Raw genomic sequence first — 16535 nt, 5'->3', positions numbered from 1 at the left:
AAAACTGATAAAGGGTTAATATCCAAAAAATAGAATTCTTACAACAACAAAAATTCCACTTAAAAATGGGCAAAAACTTGAACAGACATTTCTGCAAAGATAAATAGTTTACAAATAGTCTGTGATATTTTGTTACGGCAGTCCTAGCAGACTAATATGCCTACCTAAAAAAAAAATCACCATTAGCATCCCAGTGCATATAATTAAATTTGTAACTGATTAAATAATCAGTTTTTTTTTTTTAAAGCAGTTTTTCTCCTAGAGTCTCAGGGCAAAATGAATCTTACTATCCAGAATGAATTAAGGTAAGATTTAAGCACCTAAAAGTAAAATTAAGGCCCAAACCCTAGAAATAGACACAAACATAATATACAGGTTGATTCTATAGCAAACTCTAAACAAACATAAAGTACACAAAATCCAACATAAAACAAATATTTTAGCCATAATAAGCACTGAATCTTTCTCACACTGTTAGAGTTCACTGGGTTTTGAAGATGTGCAAATTATATCAGGTCTCAGAAAAAAGGTCAGCTCAAAATCTGAATTAGTATTTTTTGTCTTTTCCTTTTCAAATTGATTGTAAGCTGTTATATTTGAAGTTATTTCAAAAACATTAGGCTTAAGCATGTAAATTATTCTGAGTTATTAATACTGTGAATAATAAAGATTGAGATTACCATTATGATACCACCCTTATGGCAGAAAGTGAAGAACTAAAGAGCCTCTTGATGAAAGTGAAAGAGGAGAGTGAAAAAGTTGGCTCAAAGCTCAACATTCAGAAAACTAAGATCATGGCATCTGGTTCCATCACTTCACAGCAAATAGATGGGGAAACAGTGGAAACAGTGGCTGACTTTATTTTTTGGGCTCCAAAAATCACTGCAGAGGGTGATTGCAGTCATGAAATTAAAAGACACTTACTCCTTGGAAGGAAAGTTACGACCAACCTAGACAGCATATTAAAAAGCAGAAACATTACTTTGCCAACAAAGGTCCGTCTAGTCAAGGCTATGGTTTTTCCAGTGGTCATGTATGGATGTGAGAGTTGGACTAAAAAGAAAGCTGAACGCTGAAGAATTAATGCTTTTGAACTGTGGTGTTGGAGAAGACTTTTGAGAGTCCCTTGGACTGCAAGGAGATCCAACCAGTCCATCCTAGAGGAGATTAGTCCTGAGTGTTCATTGGAAGGACTGATGCTGAAGCTGAAACTTCAGTACTTTGGCCACCTGATGTGAAGAGCTGACTCATTTGAAAAGACCCTGATGTTGGGAAAGATTGAATGTAGGAGGAGAAGGGGAAGACAGGGTAAGATGGTTGGATGGAGTCACTGGCTCAACAGACATGAGTTTGAATAAATTCCGGGAGTTGGTGATGGACAGGGAGGCCTGGCGTGCTGCAGTTCATGGGGTCTCAGAGTTGGACACGAATGAGTGACTGAACTGAACTGTAGTGTTTGAGGTTAAGGTTATATACCTAAGTTTCAAGGTTTTATGATAACTTTGACCAGAAACACTCCTTACCTTTTCCTGAAATTCATCCCTAGTTTCTTCTAAGTTTTCCTCTATATGCAAATTCTTGGAAGCTTCCTCAGAAATTTTCATTTTTAGCAAGTTAATTGTTTCTTGGTGTTGTTTCAAAGACTCAAGTGCATTTCGTAGTTGTTCCTGTGTGTCTATGTTCTTTGTCAGAGAAATAGAAAATAATTTTCATTAGAATGTAAAACAATGAAAATCATTTTACAGTTACTGCTTGATCGTAAATAATAAATGATGGCTCCTGAAAGGTTTTTAAAGAGGCTCTAAGATTTCAAAAGTTTAATCAGTCAAAACCTTACCATATTTATAGTATCTTGAATGTCACTTTTGAGTTGGTCCCTCTCAATTTGTAGGCTCTCTTGGAGTTGTTTTTGATCATCTTTTTCTTGGGCTAAGGTTTTTACTTCTACTAAGGTTTGTTGAAGTTTCTCAGTAATCAGAGTTTTCTCCTTTTCTACTGTTTGCAGTCTAGAATCCCTACTTTCTAATTGTTCCTTCAGTTCTTCCACTTCCTTTAATCTTTCTTGATTCTCAGTTGTTTTTTGCTGAAGTTCTTGGGTTTTTTGAGAGAGCTTTAAGATAAGAAAAAATAAATGTGAAAAACAGATCATTCTGCGACATATATATGGAAGCAAAACCCCAGAACAAAGATCACTTCCCTAGAGGATGTCCTGCACTAACCTCTGTCTTCAAAGCCTCCAAATTTAACCCAAGTTCTTCAGCTTCTTTAGAGAGATTTCCTATTTCTTGATTCAATTTTGCATTCTCTTCAAGGACCATCTTATACTTTTGATCAAATTCAATATGATGATTTTTAACATCTTGGAATTCTTGATCAGTGCTTTCACAACTCAACTGGGAAGTTGGTAGGTCATTTTTAGTGTTCCCAATTTCTTCAAGTAAACCTTGAATTCTACTTTCCTTATCAACTACTTCAGAAGACAATTTGTCTTTTTCTGATGTTACTATATAGAGCTCTTCAGATTTATCATGTATCTGTGGAAAAGAAAACAAGATATGATATAGTTGACCAGTTTTCAGGAAAAAAGCTTTCTCTGCCTTACTCCCTCCCCACCAAAGACACTGAAATTAAACCAAGGTTTGATTGAGGAATGGCAATATTTTTCTTGTCATATCTCTTTAACACATATTCTCCTGTTTAACTTTACTTTCAAAGTTTTGCTTTCTAATCTCTGGTTCTAGTAAGAATTGCACACAGAAGGACACTCAGTAGAAACACAATCCAGCTGTGTCTTTAAATCCTTACCTATCATTTTAAAATGTTTCCTATCTTTCTGATGAGGCAGGCACTGCATGACTTTTCTTAGAATTTTACTTGTATTTCTATTGCTAACAAACTGAATCAAACATTTATAGTCTCTTGCCTGGCACTTTAAAATAAATTACGGCAAAATATTTAAGGTACTTCTCAAAGGTTTTTATTTCATGAGTTGTTTTCTTAAAAATATGTTTACCTCTTTCCTTAGCATTTCTACTTCTGAAGGTAAAGATTTCAATTCTGACAGCATATTAACTTCCTTATGCAAAGTTTCATTTTCTTCGACTGCTTTATTCAATTCTTTCTGCAGCTGGGTTATTTTTCTTTCCAATTCCATATTAGACAGCAAATCTAGAACATTTTTAGTAGTTTAAAACAGCTTGCAATTATTGGGTCAATCTAAATTATGCATGTAGTTAGATTATTGAATTAGATTGTATGAAATTTATTAAAGAAGGCATCAGTGTTGGTAAATAGTTAATCCAATAGTTAATCACCTTGTCCAAGACTGGGTTAAATTTATTTGAGAAATAATTTTTAAACTCTTTTGATTTAATGTCCAAGGAAACATTTATAAATTCTGATACCAAATGACAGTAACATTTAACATTAAGCAATTAAAAACACCAGGGAATAATAGATTTTTAATCACTGGAATATAGCTGCAAAATCTTTTAGGTACCATTCTATATAAAGACAGATTTGCAAAAAGGTAAGTCTGAAATGATAAAATACCTTTTGGAACTTTGCCATCTATAAGGGAGGTGAGTTTTGTTATTTCACAAAAAGAAGATTGTAATTCTTTCTCCAGATCAACTTGCATTTTCTTTTTCGCCTCCAACTGACTTTGATATAACTGCATATCATTTTCCATCTGCTTGCATGTACTTGCAAGTTCTTTCTATTGAGAGAAACACTGTAAATTCACAGCAATGTACTGGTCATTTCAACTGTTACCGTAAATATTACAAAAATCACTCACCATTTTCTCTTTTAGCTTTAGATTTTCACTTCTAAGAAAGGCTGATTCTCTCTTAGCATCAAGAGCTACAGTTTCGACATCAAGCAGAGTCTGTTTCATTTGTTTTAGGTCTTCAGTGTTTTCCTTTACACATGACAAAAAAGATTTAGTGAAAACTAATTTTGTTAGATTTGGAAAAGCCAATGTATATATGTATGTTAGTCCTAAGAAATGAAAAATGATTATGCAAATTACCAAATGTATTTTTAGAATAGATAAAAATGAATAACATTTTTCATAATAAAAATATTTTAGGGAATTTTTAAGGGGTTCAGTGGTTTAGGATTCAGTGTTTTCAACGCCAGGGCCTGGGTTTGACCCTTGGTCAGGAAATTAAGATCCTACAAACCATGCAATGCAGCCAAATGAGAAAAATTAAAAAAAAAAAAAATTCTAGCTATAACATTTCAAAATTATAAAAGAATCATGTAGAAGTACTATAATAATTCTGCTATTATTTAAAAAGGATAACATAATTGTTGCTCACCTAGCCTGTTAAAAGTTTTCTATGTATTTTTATTTTCTGATTTACTCTTTTTTTATGTTTTGTTTTGGTCATGCAGAAGGGCAAGTGTGATCTTAGTCCCCCACCAGGGATTGAACCTGTGCCCCTTGAAGTATAAGTGTGGAGTCTTAACCACTGGAATGCCAGGGAAGTCTTTGTTTGTTTGTTTTTTTAAGTTACTCTCTGCAAAACATGACAGGTGAGTAATTAATAAGTTAAAATTAAGGATGTTTAATCACAAATTAAAAAAAAAATAATTCAGTAGAAAAATAGAGAAAAGATATGAACAGGCAACTCACAGAAGAGAAAAAAGGAAATGACTGATAAATATGAAAAAAAAATCCAGTCTCATTTTTAGAAAGAAGTGGCATTTTAACATGACTTCAACCATACATGAATTCAACCATATGTCCTTGGCAAAATATTAATGGGTACATGCATGAATCAATGAACTGGATGAATAAAGAGAAAGAAATAAACAACAATTTAAAAAATGGGCAAGGTCATCCCTGGCAGCCCAGTGGTTGGGACTCAAGCTTCCAATGCAGGGTGCCTGGATCTGATCCTTGGTTGGGGAACTGAGATCCCACATGCCACGTGGCACAGTCAAAAAAATTAGGGAAAAAAAGGTGGTGGGGGGGGCAATTCTTATTCTATCAATAGACACGCCAGGATTATATGAAAATGTCTTTCTCTCCAAGGCCTTAGAACAACAAGAACACTTTCAAAAAGATCATTTGCCATTAACAAAAGATAATAAGAGAGTACCAATAGAAAATAACAAAAAGTACTCTGAAAAACTCAAATGCAAACAAAAGAAGAACAATAGCAGCTAATAATCTAAAATTTCTGGCTAGAAATTGCTGCCTTTTAAAAAAAAGAGAGTTAAAAACGAGAATTCAACTGATACTTTCTTGAAGTAATCAGGTGAATTGAAAGAAAATAGAAAAAAAAAAACCTAATTCCACCATAAGATTCAGTACTGTTTAATGGCACAATCTTATACTGACCAAAATAACCTACAGCTACAGTTTCTGAAAAATATTAAGCTGTTAAAATAGTTACTTTGTTATAATGAGAATACATTAATATATATATTAATGAAATAAAATTAATGTAATTTATGAAATCAGGCTCAATTATATATTTTATAGTTCTAATTACTAATCAATGTCAAGTGCTTACCTGAAAATACTAATTCTATATTTCTCCATGCATTTGTACAAAGCAATTGAAAAAAATTAAAAAAATTTTTAATTACTGATTTTTAATGGAAGTTCATCACTAATTTACTTATATTTGATTGAAGGATAGTGTTGTCAACTCTGATTTTTATCCACAAAATGGCAATGATATTAATTGTGCCTCTCTCACAGGATTAACTAAAATTCTATACTTAAAACAACTAGAACAATGCCCAGCACACAGTAGGCTCAGTATAAGTATTTGTAGCGATGATGATAGTATAACTACAAATGTCAAAATGATGACAACAAAATAAATCTGACATTTACCGATGAACATGACAAGTCCATTTTCATACTTTCTGACTTCTGAGACTCTATGTATTCCTGGAGCTTCTTAATCTGGTCTTCCTTTTCTCTAAGCAGCTCTACTTTTGAACTTAGTTCATTCTAAAACATTTAAAGGAGAATGAAAAACATAATTTAAGTGGGTTTCAATTTTAAGGAATTAAAAAGAACTTACATTTAACAGTTTAAATCAGCAGATAGCAAAATTCAAAGAGTTGAGATTTTAAAAACATAATTCCCTCTATTTTCTGAAATCATATTTAATTACATAGATGTTTTATAGTTTGGGCTCCTTATCAATAGAAATATCAACATAAGTGCTCACCTCAAGATCTTGATTATATACTTCTGCATGCTTAACTAAATTCTTTAAGTTGGAAATTTCATGAATTAGTTGCATCTGTAAGAGCATGTGAACAGGCAACAGAGCAAACCAACAGTTAATAAAGCAAAAAAAAAAAAAATGATAGCATTCATTCACCGCTCTAGAATCACCCAACACAGCAAGGACTGGGGAAGCAACTGTTCAAGCTACTGCAACAAAGCACCTCGTTATTTAAAAATAAACAAATAAAACCCCAAACTCTCCAGCCAAACAAAAGAATCCCCAAACCCTACAAAACAAATAAGAAAAAAGCCTAAGCGTGACCCCAAAATAGCTACGTCATTGTTAAAAAGCTACAATAATGTCAAAAGCAAATTAGTATCCACCATTTGTAGAAGACATAGTGGTAACCAAACTTTGTTTTGGGTTAAGTGCAGAAGTATATTTATTCTATAAGATTTTTCTCTTTTCTGATAAATTATCCACCTAGCTTTATACTGGCATACTTTTAATGAGTTGTGACTTGAAATTTAGTTTTGGATTATGACAGTTTTAAGTGGTACCTTTATAATATTTTACTGTTAACGAAAGCTACAATGATGTGTATGGGATTATGAACTATTACCTTGTTGGTTTATTCTACAGGAAATACTGGAAAGATGATGTTACTGCTTTATATTGTTCAACTGTCTAAAAGTATAAAGGTTACTTAAAGATATGAGAATTTCTATTGAAGTTTCTTTTTTATTGAAATATCTGCAGCATTAAATATTTGAGTATCAGAAACTTTAGTGTGCAAAACAAGTAAACTACAGTTTAACAAAGATAAATGTATTATCCCTTAGAGTTCTTTAATCTTCATAATCAGATGAGTCATTAGAGAGTAAAAACAACTTCTAGTCAAATATAAGGGACTTACTAAAATAGCATATCATTAAATAAAATTTTCTGGATGAATAATTCAGTCCTAACTAGTTTTAGATTTCAGACTACTGCTAGTTTGACATTTTTCTATTTTAGGTCAGCATTATTCAACAGAAATATAATATGGGCCAAATTTATAATAAAAAAATTTTCTAGTAGCCACTACTAAAAGTAAAAAGAAATAGGTAGCATTAATTTTAATATAATTAGCCATGCGGTGCTCATGCTCAGTCGTGTCTGACTCTTTGCGACCCTTTGCACTGTAGTCCGCCAGGCTCCTCTGTCCATGGGATTTTCTAGGTAAGAATATTGGAGTGCGTTGCCATTTCCTCCTCCAGGGGATCTTCCCAGCCCAGAGATTGAACCCAAGTCTCCTATGTCTCCTGCACTGCAAGCAGATGCTTTACCCACTGAGCCATCGGGGAAGCCCCTTAATATAATTTAATCTAATAAATATAACTATTTTACTTCATGTAATCAGTATTAAAAAATTCGTGTAACTTTTCATCTCTTTTTCATACTGAGGTCAGTCGAGACTGGGCCCATTTCAAGTGCTCAGCTGGCACATGTGATTAGTGGCTAGCCCATTGTTCAGCAAAGTTTTAATCTGTATTGTTACAATTTAAATTGGCTGGCTCTTTTACCTTTTCTTTCTAACTTTTGTGCAAGGAAACCACATTTGCCAGAAATGAAGAACTAAATAATTAACTTCAAGTTTTGAAAAATATTTAGAAGGAAAAATTGCTTTACTTCTCATTTGAAATTGCTCTTCATTTTAAATACTGGTTCACATAAACAGAAGAAGATTAAGTAATTTTTGAAAAGAGATGAGTGTATTCTTCCAATGATGAATTGTTCAAAATGCAGAGTAGAGAATCTATATGATATGGTCAAAGTTAATCCACTGCTACATAAAAAATGGTGCATATTTCAGCTGTAGTTTTCAGCAGGTGAAACATTTAATTAACATAAATATCTCCAAGTTGTGAAAATTATAAAATTAAATCAAGCTAAAATTGGTAGAGAAATGAAATTTCTCTTGTTCCCTGATCATGATAATACTTGAACTTGTTTATTCCTTTCTCTAAAATGACTATTTAAATATTTTTATTACTGTATTTTTACTTGAAAATTACCCACAGCTTTAGTGATTTTTGATAAAACCCTTAGGAAGCCAGGGCAATGGTCACATGTCCTAAGGCTGTAATTTGACTTTTACTCCTTTTTGGCTAAACTTTCCCCCAAAATGTTGATTTTAGAACATACTTTATTGCTTACACTCAGACTTGCATTTTTAGTTTAATATGGAATGGATATTGTAAAACTGTCTTTGAATAGATTCAGTTAGTATTACTTAAATTTTAGGTTACTTCACAGAACCTAGAATTTCAAAGTGTGTCCAAGTGAAAATGAAGGGAATAGAATTATTTACCCCTTTCACGGTAAAAAGGAAAAAAAAAAAAAATCAAGGTATGAGACTGATATTTTTGTAATCTTTCTGTATGTGATTCAATTCGGTGAATTTGTTCACTTTTAATGATTAATGGAATATATTTATTTAATGTAAGAAAAATTAGAGACATTATTGCTACACTTTGGGTATAAAATTGCCCAAAGTTAACTTTATACCATATTATTTATAAGGTACATATAAAAAATTAGATAAGATTTTGGCATTAGAAAGGGACTTGAAAAGCTCCCAATTTAACTTCCAGAGGGAAGATACACAGAAAAGTAAGCCCTGAAAGATTTGATGACTTCCTCAAAGTCTTGCCCACAATTCAAGCCAGGCTCAAATTTGTGGTGAGCTAATAAACAGCAAAACTACAGCTTAATTCCAGCTAGTCTGCTCCAGAGACGATGCTCTTAAGCATGATACTAGAACTTCCCTCTCAATAAAACTCAGATTACACGCTGAAGTTCACTTTTCTTCTCATGATGTTTTACATTTTGTGAATTCACAAATTTTAAAACAAGTTAAATGAAACTCTGTGGAGAACTTACAGATTTTTGCCTCTCAGGATATACCTATGAAATGTAGAAGTAAATATACTACAGTTTGTAGGCAGAACTTTTGGCACAGAATTCTTTTTTTCTTCTTAAGAAAGAAAAACAGGTGACAAACTCTGAAACTGAGAAAAAAGAACTGTGTCCCTCTGGGCTCTCCACACAGAAATCTGAGAAGCAGCTACAAATTAACTCATATTTTACCTACACCAAAACACTGACTCTCATTCTTAAGGGGATTCATGGATCATGTCAGGCTTCCCTGGTGGCTTAGCTGGTAAAGAATCTGCCTGCAATGCAGGAGACCCGAGTTCAATCCCTGGGTTGGGAAGATCTGGAGAAGCGAAAGTATTCTGGCCTGGAGAATTCCATGGGCTGTATAGTCCATGGGGTTGCAAAGAGGCGGACACGACTGAGAGACTTTCACTTCACTAATGGATCATGTCCCAGGTCTGATAGTAGCTGTGGATTCTTACTCTGGAAAACTGATATGGACTCCAAAATTCCATGAAATAATTTCAAAATGTTTATGAACTCTAGGTTAAAGACTTTCCACACTAAGAAACCTCTTGAATCTTTTGGACAGTTTCCAAGTCCCAAAGTCTGATGGTTTCTGAATTAGCTTAACATGTAGCCTAATACTGCACACATAGTTATTTAGGTATATACCTTCTAAAGAAAACAAAGTTCATTAATAGATAATATTCATATATAAAACATTCAGCTGGATATTAAAATTCATGTTGGTCTCAGAAGGAAATGGCTATAGTCTAGGCAGCACTTCTCATATGCTCAACAAATTAAATACTTTAATATACAAATTATAAGAAAATAATTTCTTCAAGACAAATCCATCAATAGGCAGATTCACCAAACCTTGCTAAAGATGCTCTTAATTTCTTTTTCTTGTGCATAAGCACAAGAGAAACAAATATGACTTAACTATTTTTAAAACAATATAAATAATTTCTTAAATTCTCTAAATTGTGTATATATGTGGAAAATAGGTACATCTTCAATATCTCAACTTTAGAAATAAATATTTTTAAGAGAATACTTCTGTGTTTTTAGTTTAGTTTCACATTTCCACATTCTTTACCTCTTGATCTTTCTCTGCTTTTCTTTCCAGAGCTTCAAATTCATCCAAATCATTCTTTTCTTTTAATTTCAATTCCATTTCTTCATTTTCTCTTCTTAATTGTTCATAGTCTAGTACCAGGTTATCATAGTTAGCACGAAGTGAATTCAATTCACTTTCTAAGTTTTCCTATTGTAAACAAAACCAAATTTTCAAGTCAGAATTCGAATCATACATTCTTTGTTTTCTTAACTAAAATTTAGATTAATCAAATAATTAATTTAACTTTGAATCATTTGGTGGTTCAGGCCATTTTCTTCTTCAATATCTTTTTAATGGTCTAGCTTGATACAGAGTAAGATAAAGGGTCTGCAATTTTGGTAAACTAACTCAGAATAGAAGATTATTTTGAAAGGGTTAGGATGGAAAAAAAACAAAAGGATCATATAAACAAATGGTCTGCCTGTTCCTCACTGGAAAAGTTGAGTCAGAAGTAGGAGGTAGGACTCATAAAATGGAATACAGGTCTTTAAACTCATTAGTTATAAAGCCGATAATTTAACTCTTCACTTGTCTGATTACTATTTTATTTCTCAGGTATCTCTGAATTTAAAAAATGAAACAGAGATTATTGATCTTTAAAACTCTAGTGAGAGGGGGGATTGGGATGGGGAACACATGTAAATCCATGGCTGATTCACGTCAATGTATGGCAAAAGCCACTACAATATTGCAAAGTAATTAGCCTCCAACTAATAAAAATAAATGAAAAAAAAAACAACAAAACAACAACTCTAGTGGTTGCTAGGTTTTCCTATATTCAAAAGGGGTCTGTTTCTGCTTTCTATACTGTTTGAGAGTCAAATTATGGGTTAAAAACAAAACTAATATCAGGGATTTTCAAAAAACACTGAATTTCTAGAGTATGTTTTAGGGACACAAAAATACTTCATCTAAATACTTAACTAATTAAAACTAGTTCCAACAGTCAGCTAATGGTAATAATAATTCCCAAGGATCACTGCAATTTTCCTCCAAAGTGAAAATGAAATTTTCTTTAATACATTTGTAAAACTATATTTCTTTTAACATTAAGAGTCTAGAAAGTAAATATATAATTTAATTTACTGTAGTACTGATTATACTATTCCTTATTTCTTAAACTCTTGATAAAGCAATACACACTCACTTTTAATTTTCAGTATTATCTGGCAATCTTACCATTCCCTAACATGTATCACTCTTCTAATATACAACTGAGAATTTTGACACTAAAAGTCAACACTTTTTATCCCTAGGGGATTGTCGCTAAGTCACTTCTGTCCAACTCTTTGCGACCCTACAGACCGGAGCCCACCAGGGTCCTCTGTCCCTGGGATTCTCCAGGCAAGAATACTGGAGTGGGTTGCCATGCCCTCCTCCAGGGTATTTTCCCAACCCAGGGAATTGAACCTGCATCTCTTAAGCATTCTGCATTGGTAGGTGGGTTCTTTATCACTGGGCTTCCCTTGTGGCTCAGCTGGTAAAGAATCTGCCTGCAATGCGGGAGACCTGGGTTTGATCCCTGGGTTGGGAAGATCCCCTGGAGAAGGGAAAGACTACCCACTCCAGTATTCTGACCTGGAGAATTCCATGGACTGTATAGTTTCATGGGGTTGCAAAGAATCGGACAGGACTGAGCAACTTTAACTTTCACCTTATCATTAATGCCACCCAGGAAGCCCTAAATGGAACCAAAACTGTTACTGAAATTAACTGAGAGCTAGAAATGTGTTACAACAACAATAAACACCAATAACATGAATTTTAAAAATAAAACCATAATGCTCTGTAAAATACATTTAAATTACCTGACTTAGTAGCTTTGTTGCTGGATTCCATTCTATCTCAGTCAATGTATCAAGAGTGTTACTGAAAACATCAGACTCTGAACAGAGAGCTATAATTAGAGAGAAAAGAAATTTACCCATAAACATGTTATTAAGCTTCTTAAAACTCAAAGATTAAAAAAATTCTCATCAGAGGTAATAAACTCAAACTAATATGACTTCCTTGGTGGCTCAGATGGTAAAGTATCTGCCTACAATGTGGAAGACCTGGGTTCAATCCCTGGATCAGGAAGATCTCCTGGAAAAGGAAACGGCAACCCACTCCAGTATTCTTGCCTGGAAAATCCAATGGACGGAGGAGCCTGGTAGGCTACATCCATGGGGTTGCAAAGAGTCAGATACAACTGAGTGACTTCACTTTCACTTTCAATATGTACTTACTATATGAATGACAAAAATACATTAAAAACATGTGATCATTTGTATTATTGTGTGAATTAAGATCACTGGTTAGAATAAGTGATAAAATACATGGATCCTTAGTATAGTATAGGTAAAAAGGACAAATTCTAAGTTTGAGATTTGATTATTTTAAGTAGATTTTAAAATGCCCCTAAGAGAAATAACAGCATATGAAACAACTGACAAAGAATCAATCTCAAAAATACACAAGCAACTCATGCAGCTCAATTCCAGAAAAATAAATGACCCAATCAAAAAATGGGCCAAAGAACTAAACAGACATTTCTCCAAAGAAGACATACAGATGGCTAACAAACACATGAAAAGATGCTCAACATCACTCATTATCAGAGAAATGCAACTCAAAACCACAATGAGGTACCATTATACGCCAGTCAGAATGGCTGCTATCCAAAAGTCTACAAGCAGTAAATGCTGGAGAGGGTGCAGAGAAAAAGGAACCCTCTTATACTGTTGGTGGGAATGCAAACTAGTACAGCCACTATGGAGAACAGTGAGGAGATTCCTTAAAAAACTGGAAATAGAACTGCCATATGACCCAGCAATCCCACTCCTGGGCATACACACCGAGGAAACCAGAATTGAAAGAGACACATGTACTGCAATGTTCATTGCAGCACTGTTTATAATAGCCAGGACATGGAAGCAACCTAGATGTCCATCAGCAGACTAATGGATAAGAAAACTGTGGTACATACACACAATGGAGTATTACTGAGCTATTAAAAAGAATGCATTTGAATCAGTTCTAATGAGGTGGATGAAACTGGAGCCTATTATAGAGTGAAGTAAATCAGAAAGAAAAACACCAATACAGTATATTAACACATATATATGGATTTTTTTTTTGTTAAGAGATGGAATTTAGAAAGATGGTAACAATGACCCTATATGCAAGACAGCAAAAGAGACAGAGATGTAAAGAATAGTCTTTTGTATTCTGTGGGAGGAGAGGCTGGGATGATTTGAGAGAATAGCATTGAAACAAGTATATTATCATATGTGAAACAGATCACTAGTCCAGGTTCGATGCATGAGACAGGGCGCTCAGTGCTGGTGCACTGGGATGACCCAGAGGGATGGGATGGGGAGGGAGGTGGGAGAGGGGTTCAGGATGGGGGACACATGTACACCCATGGCTGATTCATGTCAATGTATGGCAAAAAGCACTACAATACTGTAAAATAATTAGCTTCCAATTAAAATAAATTAATTAAAACAAATAAAAGTCAGCACAGCAAAATAAATAAATAAAATGCCCCTAAAAAATACTTATAACTACATTGGAGACAATTCTGAAACAGATTTCTGTGTTAAACACAGGAATTCTTTCAAAAGTAATTAGCCTCCAACTAATAAAAATAAATGGAAAGAAAAAGATTAGTAGTTTTAAGGCTGATGTTATGTGGATACTAATTTAACTGGATAATGATTAGCACAAAAATGTGTGCTTCAACTACAATGCATCATCATTCATAAGAGATCTGGAAATAACAGAAAACTTCATGAATGTTCAGTTTCTTAAAATCACTTAACTTTCTCATTATCTCCATTGTAATTACACTTAAAATATTAATACACACATTTTATTTAAATGTGTTTATCACATTACTGAGTTATAAATAAAGTCCTTGCTTTAGGGAGGGGACATACGTACACCGATGGCTGATTATGTTGAGGTTTAACAGAAAACAAAAAAATTCTGTAAAACAGTTATCCTTCAATTAAAAAATAAAGTTAAAAAAAAAGTCCCTCTTTATAGGGATGCTTTTATAAATGAAAGTAATTGGAAAAGTACTCACATTCATCAATTTCTCCTAAACTTACAGTAGCCTTATGTGTTCTTGTTGTTACATTTGCTGCCATATTAAATTCATTTACGTAGTTTGAGTCCTTCATTTTGTTAATTTTCCCCACGCACCAAGTGACTCTTCGTTTTTTTTTAGCCTAAAAAGAAAGAAATCAAAATTACCTCACACAGATTGGGGCTCATACACTGTAAAACAAGGGAACTAGTTTCCATTTTAAAAAGCCATTGCTTTGGTGGAATTTTTACTAAGTCGAGTTTAGTATCTTAATAGTTTTAAGGATGCCCAGAGATAAGAAAACATACTCAAGTTTTTCAGATCAGTGTTTAACCCCATGAAAACTTTGATGAAACTATTACTTACACTATACGTCTTATTTGAAGGTTTACGTATAAGCTTTTCTGGAACGTAACTGAAAGGAATTGGTTGACATACAACTCTTTAAGTACTCTGGTGTTGCAAGGAACGGACAGCTGCTGCTGCCACCCCATAGCTATTGACAGCACTTTGGGGTACCCAGCTCTGCTCCCTCAGTCATCTGGTCATCTGTCACCTTCCCTAGCTCCTTCTTCTTGGCTTCACAAATGCTCAAGCCTATTTATTTGCTTTTGATTTTTTAAAGAAACAAACTCTTGCCTCCTCACTTCTCTCTAGCTACCATTTTCTTTTAGTTTATACACTATCTTCTTCCTCATCATTTATCTACTACTTCTTGTCTCTTCAGGATCATTTCTGTCTACTGCACTGCATCTCAAAATTAACTGCTGTTCCTAGAATATACTGCTTGCTTTCATGTCCCTACACGCACTACCTTTAGGCTTGAGACAGCCAGCCCTTTCCATAGCCTGCTCTGCAAAACCCAGCTATATATAAATATTTCACTCCAATGACCTTCAGCTCAACACCACGTGCTATACTATTTCAAACTCTTAGCACTGTCTATGAACGTGTCTCCAACCATCTCCTGATATCTCAGCAGAAAAGTTAAACCTATTTCACAAAGACAATATAAGCCTAAACTTACAGAAGCATTCCTCCTTCTGTCCTTGTTGAAATGAATAGATGCTTCTCCTTCTATCTAATGCCAGACTCTTCAACTGTATTCAAGATCCCATCCCTTTGGGCATCTCTACCCACAGCAAGGTGGTTTTTATTACCAACGCATTAACTCAAACTGCTTTTGCAAATAAGCTTCGTTTCTAAATCTGAAGCATCTTTGTCCATATGTATCTCATTTAACTTCTCAGCAGAATGTGACCTTGCTTACCACATTCACCTGATTTCCTTTCAATTCTAGAGCTCAACATGGGCTCCTATAGGGGTTCTTTTATTCTGCTTTTGCCTAAAAGTTGTTGTTTCTTGGGGTTCTGTGTTTGACCCTCTGTTCTTTCCATTCTCAACATGCTCCAAGGCCAAGCTCATCCATCCCCAGGACTTTAAATTGGATCAGCTGTAGTTAATACCTAAACTGATATCTCCATCTCAGAGCTTTCACATTTCCAACTGCCTGATGTCTTAAAATAGAGATGTCCTGAATCAAACATTGAGCAGCTCCACTACTCTTTATTCAGTGAAAACACTACCAACTTCCCAGAAAGTCTAGTAATGCTTGCAAGTCATTCAGGATGCCTCTTTCTCTCTTTCTTTGCCCCTGCATCCAAACAACCACAAAGTCCAGTTCAGTCTGCCTCCCAAATAGCTCTCCAGTTTATCCAATTTCTTCCATCTTCAGAACCACAATCCTTGTAGAGGCCAAATCAATTTGATGCACATAGCAATCACACCTTTCCAAAATGCAATTCCTACTACATTCTATATAAGGCTTTTAGCAAAAGGCAAAGTTCAAATCCCTTAATGTGGTTTACCATGTCCCTGCCACCAGAAAGTCTAATATACTGTTGTCCCACAATTTCAAGGTTTTGTATATGTGTTTTTCTGAAATACTATTCCCTATACCTTCCACTGGGCTATTTTCTACTCATCACTCAGTCAAGAAATAGATCTTGAGTGTCTCTATACTTAGTGTGGTGATCTGTACATGATACCTATTGATAATATATATATATATTTAAAACATATTTATTTCTGGCTATGTAGGGTCTTTGTTGCTGGGCCAGCTTTAACTGCAGCTCCTGGGCTTCTCACTGCAGGGACTTCTCTTGTGGAGCATGGGCTCGGGGCGGGCTTCAGTAGTTGCAGCTCCTGG

At 34.2% G+C, this 16535-nt stretch overlaps 1 protein-coding gene across 1 annotated transcript in view; it reads right to left on the bottom strand.

Moving 5' to 3' along the window:
• The window catches only part of CENPE (centromere protein E), a 74778-nt gene that overhangs the window by 42250 nt on the left and 15993 nt on the right, over positions 1 to 16535 (bottom strand). The window contains 11 exon segments of the mRNA XM_070452391.1: positions 1524 to 1682; positions 1838 to 2110; positions 2220 to 2534; positions 3014 to 3168; positions 3553 to 3718; positions 3800 to 3922; positions 5858 to 5977; positions 6201 to 6275; positions 10231 to 10398; positions 12060 to 12148; positions 14324 to 14468. Of these exon segments, the coding sequence (XP_070308492.1) occupies positions 1524 to 1682; positions 1838 to 2110; positions 2220 to 2534; positions 3014 to 3168; positions 3553 to 3718; positions 3800 to 3922; positions 5858 to 5977; positions 6201 to 6275; positions 10231 to 10398; positions 12060 to 12148; positions 14324 to 14468 (1788 nt within the window).

The sequence above is a fragment of the Odocoileus virginianus genome, chromosome 21 (assembly GCF_023699985.2).
Source record: "Odocoileus virginianus isolate 20LAN1187 ecotype Illinois chromosome 21, Ovbor_1.2, whole genome shotgun sequence".
In the NCBI taxonomy this organism is placed as follows: domain Eukaryota; kingdom Metazoa; phylum Chordata; class Mammalia; order Artiodactyla; family Cervidae; genus Odocoileus; species Odocoileus virginianus.
This window is presented reverse-complemented; position numbering and strand designations above follow the sequence as displayed.